At 42.5% G+C, this 24,252-nt stretch overlaps 2 protein-coding genes across 2 annotated transcripts; both read left to right on the top strand.

The window, feature by feature from the left end:
• The first annotated feature begins 290 nt into the window (after nt 1-290).
• On the top strand, nt 291-3,663 carry LOC139472492 (glycoprotein 3-alpha-L-fucosyltransferase A-like). The gene is made up of 2 exons (XM_071254968.1): nt 291-314; nt 2,381-3,663. Exons 1-2 carry the CDS (start codon nt 291-293, stop codon nt 3,659-3,661), a joined length of 1,305 nt encoding a protein of 434 aa, XP_071111069.1. The 3' UTR covers nt 3,662-3,663.
• Nucleotides 3,664-10,668: 7,005 nt separating this feature from the next.
• Nucleotides 10,669-22,607, top strand: LOC139472453 (alpha-(1,3)-fucosyltransferase C-like). The gene is made up of 2 exons (XM_071254930.1): nt 10,669-10,695; nt 20,503-22,607. Exons 1-2 carry the CDS (start codon nt 10,672-10,674, stop codon nt 21,781-21,783), a joined length of 1,305 nt encoding a protein of 434 aa, XP_071111031.1. The 5' UTR covers nt 10,669-10,671; the 3' UTR covers nt 21,784-22,607.
• The last annotated feature ends 1,645 nt before the right edge of the window (nt 22,608-24,252 follow it).

Raw genomic sequence — 24,252 nt, 5'->3', positions numbered from 1 at the left:
TGATCAAACTTGCTTTGTACATGTTGATACTTGATGTTGTTCTTGACACCAAGACCTGGGTGCATACCGTTTAGTTTCTCGACTATATGAATCACAAGCCCCTTGTGTTTGCATAGCACATATAGGCGTATAGTATGATTGATAACTTCCTATGATGCCAATGATAGACGCGCAACCAATCATAGAGTGTGTCACTATCCAAGAGAGACGCGCAACCAATCACCGAGTGTGTTACAACGTCGATACCTGTGTACAGTGATGTTTCCCCAGTGTAGCCTGCAGCAAGCACCATGGCCGGACTACACCAACTTAAGGTAATACTTGTTATGTGCATGATGACACTTCCTGTTGTTCTAGACACCAAGACCTGGGTGAATACCGTTTAATTCTAGACTATATATACCACGCTGTCCCTTGTGTTTAGATTTGCATAGCACAAAAAGGGCGTATAGTATTATATATGACTTCCTATGATGCCAAGGATAGACGCGCAACTAATCATAGAGTGTGTCACTATCAAAGAGAGACGCGCAACCAATCATAGAGTGTGTCACTATCAAAGAGAGACGCGCAACCAATCACCGAGTGTGTTACAACGTCGATACCTGTGTACAGTGATGTTTCCTCAGTGTAACGGGTAGGAAGCACCATGGCCGTACGACGCCAACTTAAGGTAATACTGGTACTTTAGTTCACGATCCGGTGACGGTAATGATTGATGTTGGTAATCATGTAAAAATATCAACTGAGGGGAAACAGAACAATACCTCTCATCAAATGTTCGATTTTCAATTGAAAAGAAAAATAGCGATATTATGCCCCAAAAGAAACTGTGCTGGCGTTTAAGCAACACTCAAAAAGTACTTGTTCACATTTCTTTATTTTTAAAATATAATTTGATTAAAACTTTTTAAAAATCAAAAGAGAAATTCCAACGATACATAACTGTTGTTGGCAGGAGTACGGCTCTGCGGCGCTGGCAATAAATATTTACTTTTTGTGCAGATTGTCAGAATAACTGGTGCTACATGCAGGGCTATTTCATCCTATGTCCATTACATCCTCCTTATCCTAATGTCTGCATAGTTATTGGTCCAAAATAGGAATGTGGTGATGGAACGTGGTTGTTTTAAATCCCAAACATGCAAGTGTTCAAATTAGAAAATAATGATTTTCATAATAATTTGTAAAAGTTGGTCATCATTTCTCAACTTATGCATATCCCATGGACAACAACCTTACCATACATAGTGAATTGTCACAAAATTGAAAGTTTTGAGTGTTTGTTAACAGTTTAAGGTGCTAACAACATAGCAATACACATCACAGGCAGACAGGCATTTATTCTCCACAACAAAATCGTTGTCTTACATAGAGCTTTAAAGTAACTTATGTTCCTTAACTTTGACGCATCAGTAACAAAAATTATGTCAATGCAGTTCCCTATTTTGACTCGTACTATATGTTCTTCTAGAGTGTTATCAAGTTAACAATTGACTTGCCTTTGCATGTGTTTGTGACGGGTGCCATCGGTGGGCAGGATACGCACATCTTTACGCGAACACCTGGTATCATCACTGTTTGATAGTGATTCATGAACACATGCTAATAATAATATAGACGTATTCTTATGAATATGGAAAGGGTATTGTCGCTTACAATTAAACATTCAAACATACTTGTGTTATGTGGCCATCTTTCGACGTGATTCCCCTCACATAGAGTTAAAGGTTTTGTACGGTCACAATATAAGTGTTGTTCTTTCCCGTATAACGTGAAGCAATTGATGTTTTTCCTCTCACACTCACTCACTCACACACACACACACACACACACACACACACACACACACACACACACACACACACACACACACACACACACACACACACACACACACACACACACACAAGGGCACGGGTGGCCCAGTCGTTTAAGGCGCCGCGATTCGCTGTGCAGAGTTGCGTCCTTTGGGCACGCCAGAAACCTATGATTGTGGGTTCGAATCCCGGTTCGTCCCGATTATGTTTCTAGGTTTGTCAGCACCAAACCCGTGCTCGTGGGTTTCACCGAAGTGGTAAACGTCTGAGACCTGCATCACTTCGGGCTTTCCTCCCACATTAAGCTGACACGCCGTGATATAATTCGAATACTGTTAAAAGCGGCGTTAAACCCAACTCACTCACTCACACACTCACACACAACCTCCAATCCACTCACTCGTTCACCAGCTTCCCCAACATTCATCCACTCACTCACTCACTCAATCATCCACTCACTCACTCTTCCTCTCACACATGTGTTCACGTACTACCCTGAACCCTATTCACTGACACAGAGTCCTGTCCACTGAATTGACTGAGATTGCTTTACATTTCAGACACAGCTTGTACACCCCTGTCGTGTACTGGGACGAGGCGCCGTGACACGCTTGACCCTTCTTGTCGGAGTGGGTGTTCTGGTTTTGCTTCTATTCCATCAGTCAAATGATTCTTTTGTAGATAAACTAGATATAACAACTCCTAAACCTATAACCACCACGACATTGAAGCCAAGGGTGATGTTACCAGGTGGCGTGAAAGATGAATCAGAGTTGTTCAAAGTTGATTATGAATATGAATATGGAATACCGAATTATGCACTGGTCGTTGAGAAGGTCAAGAAAGTAGTATACAAGCCCATCAAGGTCTCCACAAAGGAAGAATCTGTTAAAATGCGGCCCTTGAAGAGACTTGCCTGGCTGAATAGTCCACCGTGGATGGCGGAAAAAGAGAACATTGATTTCTCGGCGTGTGCTGTCAGTGACTGTGTTATGTCGCTCAATAGCAGTGACGTCCAAGCTGCTGACGTTGTCTTGGTTCATGCAGACTTACTGAAAGACTGGATGGTGCCAAATAACAACCCAGACCAGATCTGGCTGTTCCACACAGCCGAGACAATTTACCAGTTCTACAATCCCCGAGCCATCCAACGGGCGGACTGGATTGGAAGATTCAACTGGACATTATCCTTCCGACTGGATTCTGACTTCATCTTTACGTACTCCAGACTCACCCTGAAGGACGGCTTTGTTGACACCGCTAACTACACCGACATCGTCCTCAGGAAGACCAGGTCTGTGCTGTGGTTCGTCAGTCACTGTAAGACTCAGAGTAAACGGAAGGAATACGTTGAGGAACTGAGGAAGTACATAGATGTGGATATATACGGTAAATGTGGCAATTTGACGTGTGCCAAAGGACAACGGTGTGATGGGGTGTGGAGTAATTACTGGTTCTATTTGTCTTTTGAAAACTCACTGTGCAAGGATTACGTAACCGAAAAGTTTTTTAACCCATTTCAGAGAAGAGTCGTTCCAGTAGTTCGGGGGGGATCCGACTACCGTACCCTGTTCCCCCCAGACTTGTACATCAACACAGCAGATTTCCCCAGTCCCAGAGCTCTGGCAGAACATCTCAAGGCTCTGCAGCAAGACCTACCTGGCTATACTAAGATCCTCAGGAACATGGCTAAGTACAAGCCTGGCGGGAACTTTGTGAAAGGTATCCCATTTATCTGTGACATGTGTGCCAAGTTACATCAGCCTCTGGTGGGACAAACATACCAGAATATATACAAATGGTGGACTGAGGGGATTTGTTTTGATCCCAAGGACTACTAGAGCCGACTTCCGACACAGGAAATGCTGACTTAGCGTTAGTCTTCCATGAACCAACAGTACCATGAATTGATTGTTAGTCAACCTGGAGGAGAGTCTTGTGTGTCACGTCAATAACATGGCTGAATCTTCAGATATCTAAACCAGTTTTGTGCTCATCATTTATACAATTTGAAAACACTTTTTTTTCTATTATATACGTTTAAGTTTCACGATGAACGCCTTGCTGTCTAGCCTGATTGGGCCATGGGTGGCCCAGTCGTCTAAGGCGCCGCGATTCGCTGTGCAGAGTTGCGTCCCTTTGGCACGCCAGAAACCTATGATTGTGGGTTCGAATCCCGGTTCGCCCCGATTATGTTTCTAGGTTTGTCAGCCCCATACCCGTGCTCGTTGGTTTCACCCGAAGTGGTAAACGTCCGAGACCTGCATCACTTCTGGCTTTCCTCCCACATTAAGCTGACACGCCGTGATATAACTGTTATACTGTCAAAAACGGGGTTAAACCCAACTCACTCACTCACTCAATCCGTTATACCACAGTGACGATGTGTGCAATTATACAAAGATGACAATATGCGTAGTAATACCACACCAATATTATGTGCATTTATTAAAAAAACCTGACCTCTATGGAGTATATTGTTTAGACATATAACAATTGTATCTGTTACCATTGATGGTCAAATATAGTTAAAACATCAAAATGATGCCAAACTTTGACTTCACACATTGCAGCCATGTGGGAACTGACCCGTTTCTTGCAAGTCTGTTACCACTCAGCTACCTAATTCCCTAAACTGATCTTTAAAATACCCCCAAAAATATAATGCAGGACATCTTTGCAGAAGAGTAGTATTAACCAATATACATCAACAAACTGTTAGCTTCGGACGATATCATAAGGAGTGTTTATGAATCACTATGAAATTTGTTGGCTTGTTGTTTAACGCCGCACTCAGCAATATTCCAGCTATATGACGGCGGTCTGTAAATAATCGAGTCTGGACCAGACAATCCAGTGATTGCGAGTCTGACCACCCGATCCCGTTAGTCGCCTCTTACGACAAGCATAGACGCCTCTTACAGCAAGCATGGGTTGCTGAAGACCTCTTCTACCCCGGATCTTCACGGGTAGTGAGTATACAACGTGTTCACCAAAAGATGAGCGTATCCTATATGAGCAGTTATACCTCAAGACATCACACTGACAAAATCTGCTGACTTATTACACACCGAGACAATCTGTAATTACACAACATCGACATCAGCAGATATGTCAATCTGGACCTTCCTTTTCATTTAAGACCGCCTCCGTGGTCTAGTGGTAGAGCGTCCGCCCGGAGAGCGGAAGGTCCGAGGTTCGATCCCCGACCGCGTCATACCAAAATACGTTAAAAGATGGTACTTGTTGTTACCCTGTCTGGCGCTCGGCATGAAGCGGCTAAAACAAGGACTGTTCTGCTCGGAGTCAGTATACTGTGTCTGAGTGGGGTATTCATGTTAAACTGCGGCATGGTATCTCAATGTGCTAGCACTATAAATCGGCATCAGTCCGGACTAGTACAAGCAGCCACACAAACACACACACGTACATGCACGTCGCTATATAAGTGCAATTATCTTGGACGCGACGTTAAACCCCATTTCACCACACCTGTTCATTTAAAACATAGGATATGTCTCGTCTACACATCGTCAAGCATGTAACGTATGTCATTGGTATAGGCGAGCTGAACGGAGTTGACAGTTGGAAGTAAATTGATGGTTATAAAAATGTATTTTTAATCAATTGTGGTAATGAATAATTTAATGGTTTGTTGGTTTGTTGTTTAACGCCGCACTCAGCAATATTCCAGCTATATGACGGCGGTCTGTAAATAATCGTGTCTGGACCAGACAATCCAGTGATTGATATCATCAGCATCGATCCACGCAATTGGGATCAATGACATGCATCAACCAAGTCATCGAGCCTGACCAACCGATCCCATTAGTCGCCTCTTACGACAAGCACAGTACCCTTTTACGGCAAGAATGGGTTACTTAAGACCTCTTCTAGATATGGTGTCGGGTACGGTTGGGTAGGTTACGCTCACCTTCTCTCGAACACCTGGTATATTTTTGAAAGTGCTCGTACCCGTGCTCGTGGGTTTCACCTAAGAAGTAAACGTCTGAGACCTACATCACTTCGGGCTTTCCTCTCACATTAAGCTGATCATGACGCGCGGCGACATAACTGGAATACTGTTAAAAGCGGCGTAAACCCAACTCACTCACACACTGTCTGAAAGTTATTCATAAACAAACTTTCGTTACAGTTCGGATATCCTCGGTTATGTTCGCTAAACTGCATTAAATAGGTGTACAGTTTCGAGATTATACAAATCAATCTTTGTATTCACATTGTTAAGAAGTTCGGTGTTTGCCAACAAGGTATACACATATCAGAAACGGGAAGCCCAATGCAAGGTTATTAATTTATTGCTTCACACAGCTGTACAGGTTGCATTGACCGTTAAATCGTTGCAGAAAGGGTACATTTGCTGCTGTCAATCATTCGTGATAGCTGACAAGATCACATACCTTCTCGGTCAAAGAAGCAGAGACTCGTCATCGCTCAAACTGTAACACAGGGAGCAGCTGGTCAGGAACGTAGCGACAAGTCAATATCAAACTGTAACACAGGGAGCAGATGGTCAGGAACGTAGCGACCAGTCAATATCAAACTGTAACACAGGGAGCAGCTGGTCAGGAACGTAGCGACAAGTCAATATCAAACTTTAACACAGGGAGCAGCTGGTCAGGAACGTAGCGACAAGTCAATATCAAACTGTAACACAGGGAGCAGCTGGTCAGGAACGTAGCCACAAGTCAATATCAAACTGTAACACAGGGAGCAGCTGGTCAGGAACGTAGCGACAAGTCAATATCAAACTGTAACACAGGGAGCAGCTGGTCAGGAACGTAGCCACAAGTCAATATCAAACTGTAACACAGGGAGCAGCTGGTCAGGAACGTAGCGACAAGTCAATATCAAACTGTAACACAGGGAGCAGCTGGTCAGGAACGTAGCGACAAGTCAATATCAAACTGTAACACAGGGAGCAGCTGGTCAGGAACGTAGCGACAAGTCAATATCAAACTTTAACACAGGGAGCAGCTGGTCAGGAACGTAGCCACAAGTCAATATCAAACTGTAACACAGGGAGCAGCTGGTCAGGAACGTAGCGACAAGTCAATATCAAACTGTAACACAGGGAGCAGCTGGTCAGGAACGTAGCGACAAGTCAATATCAAACTGTAACACAGGGAGCAGCTGGTCAGGAACGCAGCGACAAGTCAATATCAAACTCGTTCACAGGGAGCATACGGTTATCGCAGCGATGCCACACTAAGCACGAGAGTATGCTTGCGCCTTCTCTATACCACGCACTAGAGTACGCTTGCGCCTACTCTATACCACGCACTAGAGTACGCTTGCGCCTACTCTATACCACGCACGAGAGTATGCTTGCGCCTACTCTATACCACACACTAGAGTATGCTTGCGCCTAGTCTATACCACGCACGAGAGTGTGCTTGCCCCTAGTCTATACCAAGCACGAGAGTGTGCTTGCGCCTACTCTATACCACACACTAGAGTATGCTTGCGCCTAGTCTATACCAAGCACGAGAGTGTGCTTGCCCCTAGTCTATACCAAGCACGAGAGTGTGCTTGCGCCTACTCTATACCACGCACGAGAGTATGCTTGCGCCTAGTCTATACCACGCACGAGAGTATGCTTGCGCCTACTCTATACCACGCACTAGAGTATGCTTGCGCCTAGTCTATACCAAGCACTAGAGTATGCTTGCCCCTAGTCTGTACCACGCACGAGAGTATGCTTGTCCCTGGTCTATACCACACACTAGAGTATGCTTGCGCCTAGTCTATACCAAGCACTAGAGTATGCTTGCGCCTAGTCTATACCACTCACTAGAGTATGCTTGTCCCTAGTCTGTACCACGCACTAGAGTATGCTTGCCCCTAGTCTGTACCACGCACTAGAGTATGCTTGTCCCTAGTCTATACCACACACTGGAGTATGCTTGCGCCTACTCTATACCACGCACGAGAGTATGCTTGCGCCTACTCTATACCACACACTAGAGTATGCTTGCGCCTAGTCTATACCACGCACTAGAGTATGCTTGCCCCTAGTCTATACCACGCACTAGAGTATGCTTGTCCCTAGTCTATACCACGCACTAGAGTATGCTTGCCCCTAGTCTATACCAAGCACTAGAGTATGCTTGTCCCTAGTCTATACCACGCACTAGAGTATGCTTGTCCCTAGTCTGTACCAAGCACTAGAGTATGCTTGTCCCTAGTCTATACCACGCACTAGAGTATGCTTGCCCCTAGTCTATACCAAGCACTAGAGTATGCTTGTCCCTAGTCTATACCACGCACTAGAGTATGCTTGCCCCTAGTCTGTACCAAGCATTAGAGTATGCTTGTCCCTAGTCTATACCACGCATTAGAGTATGCTTGCGCCTAGTCTGTACCACGCATTATAGTATGCTTGTCCCTAGTCTATACCAAGCACCGGAGTATGCTTGTCCCTAGTCTATACCAAGCACTAGAGTATGCTTGTCCCTAGTCTATACCACGCACTAGAGTATGCTTGTCCCTAGTCTATACCACGCACTAGAGTATGCTTGCCCCTAGTCTATACCACGCATTAGAGTATGCTTGCGCCTAATCTATACCAAGCACTAGAGCGTGCCGCCCTACACCAAGCACCTGAGCACCAAGCACCTGAATATACCAAATCCTTCACTATACCCACCCCTATAGTATACCAAAGCCCACACTATGCCCATTTGCTCATCTTCCATCCCTATTATACACCCACCAGCAGTTACTGATGGCTCTTCATTCCAATCGTGTCGTGGCGACCCTTGGACTCTGTCACTGCCTGGAGATTAATAATTCTTGAACCGAGACGTCAAGTTTCTTTTGTTGGATGTACACGGGTTGCGTGTATGATTGATCCGTGTATTCCACATGTTGCCTGACTCATGTACACACTTCAGTCAGAAGCTTCATCACTTCTACATCAATACTCTTTAACGTCCGTCCTATGGTAAATTTGCCCTCGCCAGCAAACCTCAACGGGTCTATACCTACTTAATTACAATATACGCTCCCGTGATTCAGGATATGCTCAACAGGCGTTACCGATTTGTTTCACAATGTGATATGTTTTTGATAATGAGCTTTTAATATTGTTCATACAAAAAATGCCTATTCCCAAAGATCCACGGCCATGTTTACAGTACGTCGTGTGTACTGAATGACTTCTCTGTCTTCTCTGAACCATGTACGCTCTATGCTCTGAGGTTACATACATTTTGGTTATTGCGTTTTTTCGCGTTTTGTCGTTTGAGCTGAAAATAATTCACTCTTATGTTTGTGTGCATTTCGTTATGTATTGTCTTCTATGAGGTCCACGCTTGATATCCATTATATTTGGTAGTCTGATCTACGAAAGGTGTTCAGAACCATCTTCCCACATCAACTTACACACATGTATATGACGGAATTACCATTAAATGCAGCGTTAAACACAGCGCTTACTCATAATTGAATTGAGATTTAATTCATACGAATACGGTAAAATTTCTCCTGTTTAAAACAAGGGCTTACAAAACCGCTACCCAACTATACTTACCACATGAGCAACTATTCATCTGTTAATCATCATATCCTATAGTGCTTACTACGTTTTAAGTTGAGGTAAAACCATAATGTACATGTTACCATAATATAAGTGTCGATGCCGCCAATTTTTGTACTGTCGCCAAGTTCTTCCTCCATTCAAACTATCGATGCAATTTGTAACCATTCGTGTATTTCCGTGATCTATAATTACTGTGAGTGAGTGAGTGAGTGAGTGAGTGAGTGAGTGAGTGATTATTGCTGAAAACCGCATACGTAATCTTAACATCATTCGCGGCGAGATCTGTGATTAGAAGACCATTTGGCTTTTCTCGGAATGACACGAGCAGTCACGAATGGAGTTGCAACTGTCACCATAGTTTTGTCTGTAATCGAAAATTGAACACTGTCACCCGTTCTGGGAGATTCGAACATAATTGTCTGTAATATGGATAAAAATAGGAAATATGAAGACGAACTTCTTGATTGATATGCACCATACCACTGACGCCTGAGACAAAGGGTACAGACGAACTGCTAGACTAGTATACATCATAACATTGAGGTTTGACACTCAAGTTGTGTATAAATCGCTTTAATGGAACTTACTGGGACTGTAAACTGTCATGAGTCATGTAAATTATGAGATTATTAAATTCGCTTGCATATTGTGACTGTATATTAGTCATCTTCACCCTTCATTCAACGGGTCTGTTGTCCCGTGAGTGAATGGATGTTGTTTAACGCCAGATAGCAATATTCAGGCTAATTAACAGCAGTACGAAATCTTGTCTGGACCAGGAAAACGAGTGACCATCGAGTCAAGGACGCTCAATCAGCAACGTCACAACGTTTGACCATCCGATTGTCTCTTATGACTATCAGTTACTGAGGACCTATTCTGACCCTGACCCCCACAATGACGTATGTCGGGCATCGTTCTAGTAAAGACCGAGTTTACAGGTTGAAAAACGGAAATGATGCAGAAACACCTCCGAATGTTAGTCATTGGTTCCGATGGTGTATTATCATATGATGATACTAGCTGTTGTTCTAGACACCAAGACCTGGGTGAATACCGTTTAGTTTCTCGACTATTTGAATCACACTGTCCCTTGTGTTTAGATTTGAATAGCACAAAAAGGCGTATAGAATTATATATAACTTCATATGATGCCAATGATAGACGCGCAACCAATCATAGAGTGTGTCACTATCAAAGACAGACGCGCAACCAATCACCGAGTGTGTTACAACGTCGATACCTGTGTACAGTGATGTTTCCCCAGTGTAGCCCGCAGCAAGCAACATGGCCGGACTACGCCAACTTAAGGTAATACTTTTAGTTCACGATCTGGTGTCGGTATTGGTCCACGTTGCAAGCATAACGTTTCATGTGTAAATATTTCGAATCTGTATCTCTCAGCTGATTTTATCATATGTTTGATTTTCAATTAAAAATAGTTTAAATTAGCGAACTCATGTACAAAATGGAACTTACTGACATTTAATCAGCACTCAAAGAGTACATATATATGTTTTTATTTCTTAAAGTAAATTTTGATTTAAAACTTTAAAAAAATTAAAAGCAAAAGTCCGCCTATTACACAACTGCGGATGGTTTTAAAATCAACAAATTTGCCTTTTTCGTCAAATTCACAGCATTTGAAACATGGTAGGAGTCATGTGTTTGTAAATTCAGTTCTTATCCCATGTCTTCATTGAACCGATGTACTTTTTTTTAAATTTGACCAGCCACAGAAACACTTTTTCCAACAGTTGCAGGACTGGTGTGAGTTACAGGAGTAATGTTTAAATAGACATAATCAAATTTAACAATTGTTCAACTTCATTTAAATTTAAATAATTCATTTTTCAAATACAGACAAACAAAAAAAATCGATAAGACTTTCTTTTGCATCTCAGTTTAAATGCTAGCAACAATTTATTTTCAGAAAGACAGATTGTGTAGATTCTGCGGACACGGTAAATGTCCTCGTTATTTCATTGCTAGGACACAGCAATAGGGCCATTTCAGGACATATGAACGATAGGCTCTTTCTGTGAATATAAAGATCGGCGTTGGAATATCTGTGTTAGTAAGGTTGTTTCACTTTCATCGCGTGAAACACTTTGACTGATCTTGGGGCACATATATGGATATTGAAACACGCATGTCTCCGGTTGAAGACACACGGGTCTCATGTCCTTGAGGCACACACACGTCTCCTGTCCTTGATCCATACACGTCTCCTGTCCTTGAGACACACACGTCTCCTGTCCTTGATACACACACGTCTCATGTCCTTGATACACACACGTCTCCTGTCCTTGAGACACACACGTCTCATGTCCTTGAGACACACACACGTCTCCTGTCCTTGATAAACACACGTCTCATGTCCTTGATACACACACGTCTCCTGTCCTTGAGACACACGGGTCTCATGTCCTTGAGACACACACATCTCCTGTCCTTGATACACACACGTCTCCTGTCCTTCAGACACGCGGGTCTCATGTCCTTGAGACACACACGTCTCCTGTCCTTGAGACACACACGTCTCCTGTCCTTGATACACAGGCGTCAGGGGGTCCTGAGACACACGTATGGTGATTTTGAGACACACGGGTCTCATGTCCCTGAGACACACACGTCCCCTGTTCAGGAGGCACACGTTACCCATTTCCTTTCGACACACGTCTCCTGTCCTTGAGACACACACGTCTCCTATCCTTGATACACACACGTCTCCTGTCCTTGATACACAGGCGTCAGGGGGTCCTGAGACAAACGTATGGTGATTTTGAGACACACGGGTGTCATGTCCTTGAAGCACACACACGTCTCATGTCCTTGATACACACACGTCCCCTGTTCAGGAGGCACACGTTACCCATTTCCTTTCGACACACGTCTCCTGTCCTTGAAACACACACGTCTCCTGTCCTTGATACACAGGCGTCAGGGGGTCCTGAGACACAGTATGGTGATTTTGAGACACACGGGTCTCATGTCCTTGAGACACATACACGTCTCCTGTCCTTGAGACACACACGTCTCCTGTCCTTGATACACAGGCGTTCGGGGGTCCTGAGACAAACGTATGGTGATTTTGAGACACACAGGTGTCATGTCCTTGAAGCACACACGTCTCATGTCCTTGAGACACACGCGTCTTCTGTCCTTGTGGCACGGGCTTCAGACGGTCTTAAGACACACGCATAATGAACTTGAGACACGCTTCAGACGTCATTGAGCCATAAAACCCACAGAACCAGGTGCAGTCTGCTCTCGACTATTGTTGTCATCATTATGAAATGAATGCAGAAATGACCAAGAAACATATCATTCGTGACCAGCTCGTGTTATTCCGGAATAGCGACTCGTGCCCCTCTCATGGCCATTTTTTGCGACCGGGTTCCGTCTTAGCACAAACGGGTATACCTAAAACAATTGTCAACTCGTTGCGTAATGTTTCACATATATTTCCCCATATATTATATATATTGTAGATGCAATTTAAAGCACATATGGACGTGCGGAAATATATAGTATGATTGAACACATTTAACTGTATCTTTGGTATATTTCTAGATGAGAGACATGTGCAAAATCAAAAATTATTTCTGAGTGATTCTTTGACGAAAAACTTGAAATCATACGCGCATTCTGATTGGTTTGTCGTATTTTCGCACATAACATTCATCGATAGGGGGACGAGTCTTCTTGCAGGTTACGGAAAGAGGCGAGTGGTGACGAATGGGAACTTATGTAAATCGGAACCAGGGATGGAGACAGGAGTTTTCTTAACTGACATAAAGACATGTTTTGTCAAACAAATACACACAGTTAGCGCTTCGTGTTAAATATGCTAACGTGAGACAATGTTCAGCTGATGAACGTAAAAAATACAACTTTATTGACAGATACATAAATCATAACAAAACAATCCATTAAACATCAAACTTGAATTATTTAAAGCGAACTACATGTATATCATCGCGGGAGTCGTGACGTCATCCATCCAAAACATTCCACTGGGAGTTACATCCCTTGGTTTTATAAAGGGCAGAAAATGGCGGCTACGGCGGTGAGGTGAGGTGCCGATTTATAGTGCTAGCTCACTGAGATACCACACCGCTGTTAAACACGAGTACCCTTCCCAGGCACAGTATACTGACTCCGAGCCGACTAGTCCTTGTTTTAGTCCCTTAATGGTATGACGCGTCCGGGAATCGAACCCCGGACCTCCCGCTCTCCGGGCGGACGCTCTACCACTAGACCACGGAGGCGGTCCGGCGGCTACGACAATGCCAATTCACTTGAAATATATGTTGCATCAAGTAAAGTTAGAGTTGGAAAGAAATCCAGACCCGGCAGATGCTGATAATGGATTGATATTAACTGTGGACTTAAGGGGTGTGTTTGATCATACTACGGCTGCTGATGACGCGGATTATCGCTTGAGGTGTCGAGCACTCTCTATTACAGCTTCGAATGAACGCCTAATTTCAGTGACCGGACATATACATGATCTGTCTGGCTTCCAAGCCTGTAATGCCGTGAAGATCCGGGGTAGTATAGGTCTTCAGCAACCCATGCTTGCCGTAAAAGTCGACTATGCTTGTCGTAAAAGGGCGACTTACGAGATCGTGTGGTCAGGCTCGCTGAATTGGTTGATGCATGTCATCGATCCCAATTATGTGGATCGATGCTCATGATATCAAACTCTTAATTGTCTGGTCCATACTCAATTATTTACAGACCGCCGTCATATAGCTGGAATATTGGTCAGTGCGGCGTAAAACAACAAATCAACCAGTCAAAGCCTGTTTCATTCATAGTCCGTTCACGCCCATGTGATACTTTGAATACTTGGATACATCAGCCATGAAACCTTTGATTCTAGTCTTCCCTAATGATTTACTGGTATACCATACTTCCGACTCAACGCCTGCATCACTTCGGGCTTTCCTCCCACATTAAGCTGACACGCCGCGATATAACTGGAATACTGTTAAAAGCGGCGTTAAACCCAACTCACTCACTCACTCACTCTGACTCAACGGTCGCGATGTGGCCCTCCAAACACATTGGTTAAATGAAGAGTAAGATTGAGTGTCGGTTCTAATGATAAAGGTTTCCAGCATTTGATCTGGACGATTTGACTCACCAGTTGAGTACATTCTTTTACAAGATGCCCCAAGATCAGTCAATTACATGAATGATATTTAATCGTGAAATAAACCACATCTCGTTCTTCGTTGTTCTTTGCGATTTATCAAGTAGCTATCTTATAGTTATAATGCCATGATCCGTGGTTACATACATACATACGTACATACATACATACATACATACATACATACATACATACATACATACATACATACATACATACATACATACATACATACATACATACATACATACATAATGCGGGGGTGCGCACCCCCCACCCCTTCTATTTCGAAAAAAATCTTTATTTCTGTATAAATTTCCACCAAAGACAATAAATAGATCTTAATTGTGCACCCCCCCCCCCCCCCCCCCCCCTTTTTTTTTCAAAAAAGCTGTATCCGCCAATGCAGTTTATACGAATCAACTTACTAGACACTTCACTATAAAACATAACGTCGTCCAGTAGACCACGGCATCAAGTTGCGAGCACAACATATGACGGGACAAACATCTACCGAAACATATGTAAAGAACTTAAACAAAAAATAACATAGGACAATATGTATAAATGACACCACGGTCCAAGAGATATAACCTACGTGGACCATGGCCAACATTAAAAATACTTCTAGCAGTTGAACAACATTGTTTTGTTATCTATACTTAAAAAGATATATAAGAACTCAATGCTTAACTGCGAACACTGTGTGTGTCGGGTCAGCGTGATCCACGTGAAATATGTTCCCTCTACCCACAAGTTATTTATTCGTGTTGATGAACCTATTATGAGCAAACGCAATGACAATGTCATCAATATACATGTTTATGAAAAGGATGAACCATCAGTCTTCATTTTAGTAAGTATTTCATAATTCCACGTGACTTTTTCCATGTCGCCGTGGTGAATGACTACATTCTATAGCTTTTGGTCCAGGCGTGACATGGAGTCCCACTGGCGACACAGGTCTTTCGTGAAATTGCTCCATCATGAAGGTAGATTAAAAGGGGAAAAGAAGTTCTGTCATCGTCAATTACAGTCTGTAGTTGGTTCATGCACGATCAAAGAGGTGAGGTGAGGTGAAATTGGGTTTAACGTCGCGTCCAAGATTATTGCACTTATATAGCGACGTGCATGCACGTGTATGTGTGTGTGGCTGCTTGTACTAGTCCGGACTGATGCCGATTTATAGTGCTAGCACACTGAGATACCATGTCGCAGTTTAACATGAATACCCCACTCAGACACAGTACACTGACTCCGAGCCGACCAGTCCTTGTTTAGTCCCTTAATGCCGAGCGCCAGACAGGGTAAAGACAAGTACCATCTTTTAACGTCTTTTGGTATGACGCGGCCGGGGATCGAACACCGGACCTTCCACTCTCCGGGCGGACGCTCTACCATTAGACCACGCAGACGGTCCGCACGATCAAAGACAAAGGAGCCATAGGATAAGGTAGATTTATTCCTATCAAATACAACAGGACATGTTCCTGGCTCCATCACCAGCTGGGTGCAAAGGCTCGAGGGAGCCATTCCTACTAGTCTCTCTTACAGACCCTGATACAAATATATCAACTACAGCCCATGCAAGTCTATAATGTTTGGCAAGTCTAGATTACTACAGTATCTGAAAATGAAGAGAATCACTGGGCTCCTTTTTATTATATTTTTATTAAGATAACTGAGCAACTGTTTTTTCTGTGCGATATGTTCATTTCAAAGACTATATGTTAGTCTACATTCCTACACGTTATCTCTGTAGCTATTGGACTGTGTACTATGGAGAGCAATATGATCAAAACTGGCCAACAGATAGTGAACGAGGCTCCTCTAAGTGGTATTATTAAAAAAAAACATTACCCCAAGTAACATTGCATGAAAAGTTGTCATTTAAACATCTGGGTAATTTTTGTCAAAGTGTCTAAAATTTAACATTACCTTGTCCGGAAAAATGAAATTTGATGATAAAAAAAACGAAGCAGATGACAATACAACCGATCGCCCAAACGCATCACGGCAACGGCCATGGTAACCCGATGCACCGAGGTCCGTGCAAATTGAAATGCACATGCGTTCCCCCTTTTCTTGCCCTATAAAAATCCACCCAGATCGGATAACATTCATTCGTTATTGAATTGATACCACATGCCAAGATTGACAAGAAATCAGCGACACTATCCCTTGGACGATTGCAAGCTGGACAAACTTCTCGGCAAGTAGCCAATGCATTTCAAGTCCACGTAAGGGCCATATACAGGCTCCAGCATCGGTACCAGACCACCAACACTGCAGATGATCGACCACGTAGTGGAAGGCCAAGGATCGTCAGATTGTGCGACAGCATCTTCAAGATCGCTTTGTTACTGCTGCGGAAACTGCTCGACAGACCATGGGGACACACCAGCCTGGACCGTCTTCAACGGGCAAATCAGCACCAGCATTGGCGCCTCCAGCAGTGGAGAAGAATCCCCTTCTCTTACTTACTTACTTACTTTGGAGATTTAACGTGCACTTTCCGACTGATGCGTATTTCGCACACGGGCCCGGCCAGGCCATTTAATGTGTTTCCGAAAGGGGCGAAAGTGGTCTGTGCAATCCAAGAGGGGGGTTTAGGGGCTGCTTATATAGAATTTGGGAATTTTGAGATTTGGAATAGATGCCGATGGGGTTGGGGGAGGGGTTGGGGGAGGGGGGGGGGGGGGGGGGGGGAGAGAACTAAGGGAGCTGGGTATGGTGGATGTTTGTTTGTTCATTTGATTTTGATTTGGTAGGTTATTGTGTTTTTAGATGCGTTTTATTAGTTCCGTTTTTATTAAGAATACGCCTAAGGCCTTGAGGTTTTCTAGGTTTTTTTGTGGGTTTAGTATTGCTTCTAGAGGGAGAGCCTTGTTTAGATTGAGGGTGGTTTGTAATGCGGTTCGATCCCCTTCTCAGACGAGAGCAGTTACTCAACAGCAGATGACAGAGAGTAGGAACAATTGTAATACTAGCAGAGGAAGCGACTCGAAAATACGATGTTAAGTTCTGGTTCTAAGGTATTATAAGATAAATATTACCGTTCACAATGCAACTTTTTCGTCAATAATGCCACATAATAGGATTGAATAGGATTGATGCGTTCACTGATGGTTTCTCAATAAACGTTTCTGGTTTGGAAATGACCACACGTTCAAAAACAGAAACATTCAATTAGATTTGAAAACACATTGGAATCTGGTGTACACATTGAGAGAGGGTCGCCTAAATAATGGAAGGTTATGGATTTTAAAGTTCTGATACACGTGTCAAGTTTGCTTTCATCGGGTTTTGATATTAGTTTATAGCAAGACCAGATCACATACCATCAAAGCATACGTTTTGAACGTTCAGATAATGTGACATTTAGAAACCATGATTTGCATTCATTTGTAGGTCTTTTAATAAAATATTTGAAAGGCTATCGGTCTACTGGATCGTGCATAATTGTAATGAGTGAGTGAGTATGGTTTTACGCCGCTTTTAGCAATATTCCAGCAATATCACGGCGGGGGACACCAGAAATGGGCTTCACACATTGTACCCGTGTCGGGAATCGAACCCGGGTCTTCGGTGTGACGAGCGAACGCTTTAACCACTAGGCCACCCGACAGCCCCCATTATTGTAATGAGTTAGGTTTGTTAGTTGTGAGTAATTATGCACAAAAATGCCACGCATGTCTGTTACGGTATTATGTGGAAATAACCGTTAAAAATGTAGGACAAATGCGACAGAAAATGTTATATCTTCTCTAGAAACGACGGAAAAGCAAGATTATTTTGATACACAACAATTGTAGTGTTTAAATCACAAAACTGACAAATTCTGTGTGCTCTCACGATCCCCATATATCTTGTGATTTAAACGCTGGAGAAAGTGAATACCATTTCTCACTACTTTGTCCGTTGCATACTGAACTCGGAAAACAGTTCGTTGATAAATATTATATCCGTTATCCAAGACTACAGAAATTTGTTACATTAATGTCAAGTAAGAATGTAGTAACAACGAAAAAGCCGTCAATGTACATATTGCATGCGTTGAAGCTAAGAAGCTCCAAATGTGACACCTTATAAATGTATACACACCCATTACTACATAACATGTACTATAGGCCTATGGCCTCTCAGTATTATGAATAAACACAACAATTGTAATTAAATTGTACACATTTTATATTCATATTTTATATGCACTTCAAAACATGGATCCTGCTTTGAAGGGAATAGAGGGAACCCATCCATCATGATCAGTGAACTATTCCTCCAAAATTAATACACTCACACACTCTCTCTCTCTCTCTCTCTCTCTCTCTCTCTCTCTCTCTCTCTCTCTCTCTCTCTCTCGGATGTAGTAAAGGATGCGCCTGTAAAATCCCCGTTTCGACGATGATCTAAGGGATATAACTCTTGGAAACCCCAGGTCTTGAGAAGACTTAAAACTGTAATCTTATAACTTACAATCTCATTAAATTCAGATCTGAGGTTCATGGCATGAACTACATACAGCATCCAGCATTCATCATGATCAGTGAACTATTTCTCCAAAATTAATACACACACACACACACACACACACACACACTCTCTCTCTCTCTCTCTCTCTCTATCTCACACACACACACACACACACACACACACACACACACACACACACACACACACACATACACACACACACAGAGTGCAAACACAGAATATAAGATGAACAGCCGTGTTCAAAATATACACGTGGTGACAGAACGCGGTTGTTTGAGGTCCCAAACAATTGTTACGTTTTGATGTTTGGAAGTAGTCGTGAAATAGTACATTGAGAAACTCGAGGAAATATCAGAACTGACAGCCACTTAATTTGAGACGGTTTTAACACTTTAAGGTGTTACCAGCATAGCAACACATATCATAGTACAAGTTAGCCAGGTATTTGATTCTGCTCAACAAAATCGTTGTTTTACATAAAGCTTTAAAGTAAGTTAGGTTGTTTTACTTTGATGCAGAGGTGACAAAAATGGTGTCAGATGCAATTCACTATTATGAATTGTACCATATGTTGCTGTGTTTTTCAAGTTAACTATTGATTTGCGTGACTTTGCATGTGTTTGTTAAAAGTGCCACCAGTGGGACAGGATACGCTCACCTTTTCGCGAACACCTCACCATCACTAAATTAATTGTGATTCACAAACACATGTTACGGATATAGTTTGGTTCGAATATACTTGTGTTTTATAGCAGTATTTTGACGTGTTTCCCAATCGCCGCATAACGTTTAGCAATTGATGTTTTCCGCTTCCACTCACTCACTCACTCAATCATCAACTCACTCACTCTTCCTCTCACACGTATGTTCACACACTACACCAAGACGCATTCACTAAAGTACTCACGGAAATGAAAAAAAACTGTTTTTCTCAATTTAAAAATTGACACAAAGTGTTACGTAGCTGTAAATACGAAATAACAAAACAACTCGAAAAGTACTAGTCTGGATTTGCTAGTTTGATCTCAGTGAACAATACAAAATGTACTTTACAGGAGGTAATTTGTCGGCACTTTCAACATTCAAAAATAAAACTAAGTCCAAATTGACATAGCAGAAACAGACTATATAGGCATTATGCACCTGTTCTCACCTGTCGTCAAGGTGGCTTAGGTCAACTTGATCTACTTACACCTGGTTATGCCCTGTTTCACAATAGTCTGTTTTATTCACATTTTTACACACTTTTTCGTGTAAAAAGGCATAAAAACATTTGATACGCTGTATTTGTGCCACGGCCCAATTAGTACTAATTCAGTTGTTTGAATATTTACATATTTTGTATATTAACTGCATTTATTTAAGATCTGAGGTCGAAAAAACAGTTTTTTTTCATTTCCGTTAGTACTCTAACGCAGTTTCCTGTCCACTGAATTGACTGAGATTGCTTTACATTTCAGACACAGCTTGTACACCCCTGTCGTGTACTGGGACGAGGCGCCGTGACACGCTTGACCCTTCTTGTCGGAGTGGGTGTTCTGGTTTTGCTTCTATTCCGTCAGTCAAATGATTCTTTTGTAGATAAACTAGATATAACAACTCCTAAACCTATAACCACCACGACATTAAAGCCAAGGGTAATGTTACCAGGTGGCGTGAAAGATGAATCAGAGTTGTTCAAAGTTGATTATGAATATGAATATGGAATACCGAATTATGCACTGGTCGTTGAGAAGGTCAAGAAAACAGTCTACAAACCCATCAAACTCTCCACAAAGGTAGAATCTGTTAAAAAGCGGCCCTTGAAGAGACTTGCCTGGCTTAACAATCCATTTTGGATGGGAGTGAAAGAGTACCTGGACTTCTCGGCGTGTGCCGTCAGCGACTGTGTTATGTCCCTCAATAGCAGTGACGTCCCAGCGGCTGACGTTGTCTTGGTTCATGCAGACTTACTGAAAGACTGGATGGTGCCAAATAACAACCCAGACCAGATCTGGGTGTTCTACACAATCGAGACGATGTACCACTTCTTCAACCCCAGAGCCATCCAACGGGCGGACTGGATTGGAAGATTCAATTGGACATTATCTTTCCGGCTGGATTCTGACATCGTCTCTGCGTACGCCAGACTCATCCTGAATGACGACTTCGTCGACACCGCTAACTACACCGACATCGTCCTCAGGAAGACCAGGTCTGTGCTGTGGTTCGTCAGTCACTGTGACACTCAGAGTAAACGGAAGGAATACGTTGAGGAACTGAGGAAGTACATAGATGTGGATATATACGGTAAATGTGGCAATTTGACGTGTGCCAAAGAACAGTGGTGTGAGGGTGTGTGGAATAATTACTGGTTCTATTTGTCTTTTGAAAACTCAATGTGCAAGGATTACGTAACCGAAAAGTTCTTTAACCCATTTAGGAGAAGAATCGTTCCAGTAGTTCGAGGGGGTGCAGACTACCGTACCCTGTTCCCCCCAGACTTGTACATCAACACAGCAGATTTCCCCAGTCCCAGAGCTCTGGCAGAACATCTTAAGGCTCTGCAGCAAGACCTACCTGGCTATACTAAGATCCTCAGGAACATGGCTAAGTACAAGCCTGGCGGGAACTTTGTGAAAGGTATACCATTTATCTGTGACATGTGTGCTAAGTTACATCAGCCTCTGGTGAGACAAACATACCAGAATATATACAGATGGTGGTCTGAAGGAATTTGTTTTGATCCCAAGGACTACTAGATGACTGATGCTGAATACAAAGCGACATCAAACATTTTCATAATCATAAAAAAATCTCTATAAAAAACAGACTTTATTGTATGCTTCGGACTATATGACGAGCAAGTGTTTTTGAACCGACATCAATCAAATAGAGTGATTATACCAGGTGTTCACGAAAAAGTGGTACCATCACAAACACATGCAAAGGCATGTCTCAGTAAACGTCAGATGGAATTTGCTTTCATGTTTTTACCAATTGTCCTGGACCTTTAAAGATAGATCTGTAACTACATATGTGTGCACCACGTAATGTAACACGTTCCAATGCTCAAGGATTTAAACTGTGATGTAGGACAGGGGTACTCAAAGCAGTCAATCGTGATCACTCGCGTCTCTTCTGGGCAAGCCGAATGCGTAGAGACGAATGTGAAGCAAGCCAAGGACTAAAACTCTATTTGACAACCTGTAAAACAAAACGAAATGTTTATTGAGGGATGGCAGATTCGTCTGTGATGGAAGACAATTCAAAACGATGAGAACTGAATACCAGTTTCAGTTATAAGGAAAGGTCTGATTTAAAGGGCCAAATAGAAAACTGTGCGGCGAGTTTTGTTAAATTATTCTCAAATTAAAAATAAGCTATTCAGTTCAAAAACATTGCAACTTAACTGGTGGAAACGTAAGCTTCAGGTATGTCGATGATATGATATCGTTCACTGATCCTCAAATAGACAATTCCCACTGATCTACACACCTGAACAAGAAAACAAGGAGATCAGCGACACCACCTCGTATGCTTCATGTTTAGATTAGAGAGACCACCTCGTGTGCTTCATGTTTAGATTAGAAGATTCAGAGTGACAAAAACAATTTTCACAAGACAGAATCACAAGAGGGATGACTTCAACCTCCCAACAGTCAACATTTCCCTTCATGTCGAGCCATATTCCTGCAGCTCCAGCCTTTCTCAACTTTTGAGGTACAATCGAGGATGCGATTAGGAGAAGAATCGTTCCAGTAGTTAGAGCGGGTGCAGACTACCGAACTCTGTTCCCCCCAGACTTGTACATCAACACAGCAGTTTTCCCCAGTCCCAGAGCTCTGGCAGAACACCTCAAGGCTCTGCAGCAAGACCTACCTGGCTATACTAAGATCCTCAGGAACATGGCTAAGTACAAGACTGGCGGGACCTTTGTGAAAGGTATCCCATTTATATGTGACATGTGTGCGAAGTTTCTCTTTCTGTGAAGATTGCAAAGAATGTCAAAACGACTCTTGTTCAACATTGCAACATCAGTAAACTTTTTCCAAATATTTATGGTAGACATGTAGATGTGGATGACATTTCCAAATTTGACACATCATTGACAGGGGTTGTGTTCGATGTAGTTCCCTCTTTTGACTTGTGTTCTTTCGGGTGAATAGTTAACCTGCCTCTGCATGTGTTTGTGACGGTTGCCATCATTGTTTGATGGTGATTCATGGACGCATGCCCACTGTGCGGATTTCTTATGAATATGAAAAGAGAATTATTTATTATTTATTTTATTTTTTGCACAACCTGCATCAGTATTGTCAGCTAAAAATATAGAAGTATTTATTCTCAAACAATAGGAATGTGTATGCAGCATTTACTGCTGGTGTCATCATTATTTTTGTTGTAAAGACTCAATGTTAACTGTGCATTTGAAAGTCATGTGTGCCCCGATCCACTAAACGATCCAGCGCTTCGTAAATAAAAGCGACAAAGCCATTTCCATATTCATAAGAAGTATCTGCCAGTCGATTGTACGATTCCGACTATACGACGAGCCTGTGTTTATGAATCACTATCAAACAGTGATGATACCAGGTAGTAGCGGAAATGTGAGCGTAGTTTGCTCCAACCGGTTGCATCCGTCACAAACACATGCAAAGGCAAGTCAATTGTACAAGTCAAAGAGGGGAACTGCATCGGACATAAGTGTTAATGGGAGTTATGATCGAATGTCGCTTTGTGGATTGGGGTCCAGGCATTAAAAGTTTTGTGTTTTTAATGACGACAAGTGTCATCATCTATCAAATCACGATTAAAAGACGTTTTAATTTTACTTTCAAAAGACGACATTGACGCCATCTGAATCTAGAAAAATACAAATAGCTGAAAATAAAAATCTCAACCATTGTATTGTTTTGTTTTGATTATGTAACAAGTGCTAGTAGACATCAAGTCTCGCATACTGTTCGAGTATCGACGCAGGTATTAATGAAAACGTCCCATTTTATTTTGGAAACCCATTTGTTTAGAACATGTTCGCGCTGTGGTCAGCCTCGGTGAAAGGTATTTACAAAATTCAACGTACTGTTTTCATGGGTGTTTACTGAGGGAAAAAATGGAAACAAAATAGTTTCGAAAACTCCAAATATGAACAATTCTAAATTCAGTGAAGCCTTGTCAATAAGGACCACAATAATCCAGAAACCTAACTATTCCGAACGGTCTTGCCA

This window comes from Haliotis cracherodii, unplaced genomic scaffold (assembly GCF_022045235.1).
Source record: "Haliotis cracherodii isolate W230 unplaced genomic scaffold, xgHalCrac1.p SCAF_24, whole genome shotgun sequence".
Lineage (NCBI taxonomy): Eukaryota > Metazoa > Mollusca > Gastropoda > Lepetellida > Haliotidae > Haliotis > Haliotis cracherodii.
This window is presented reverse-complemented; position numbering and strand designations above follow the sequence as displayed.

What these genes read in the sequence shown, in the direction of transcription:
- LOC139472492 (XM_071254968.1), top strand. Translation starts at nt 291, where the DNA reads ATGGCCGGACTACACCAACTTAAG. An exon ending in CCGGACTACACCAACTTAAG is followed by an intron (nt 315 to 2,380) that starts GTAATACTTGTT and finishes TTTACATTTCAG; the next exon opens with ACACAGCTTGTACACCCCTG.
- LOC139472453 (XM_071254930.1), top strand. Translation starts at nt 10,672, where the DNA reads ATGGCCGGACTACGCCAACTTAAG. An exon ending in CCGGACTACGCCAACTTAAG is followed by an intron (nt 10,696 to 20,502) that starts GTAATACTTTTA and finishes TTTACATTTCAG; the next exon opens with ACACAGCTTGTACACCCCTG.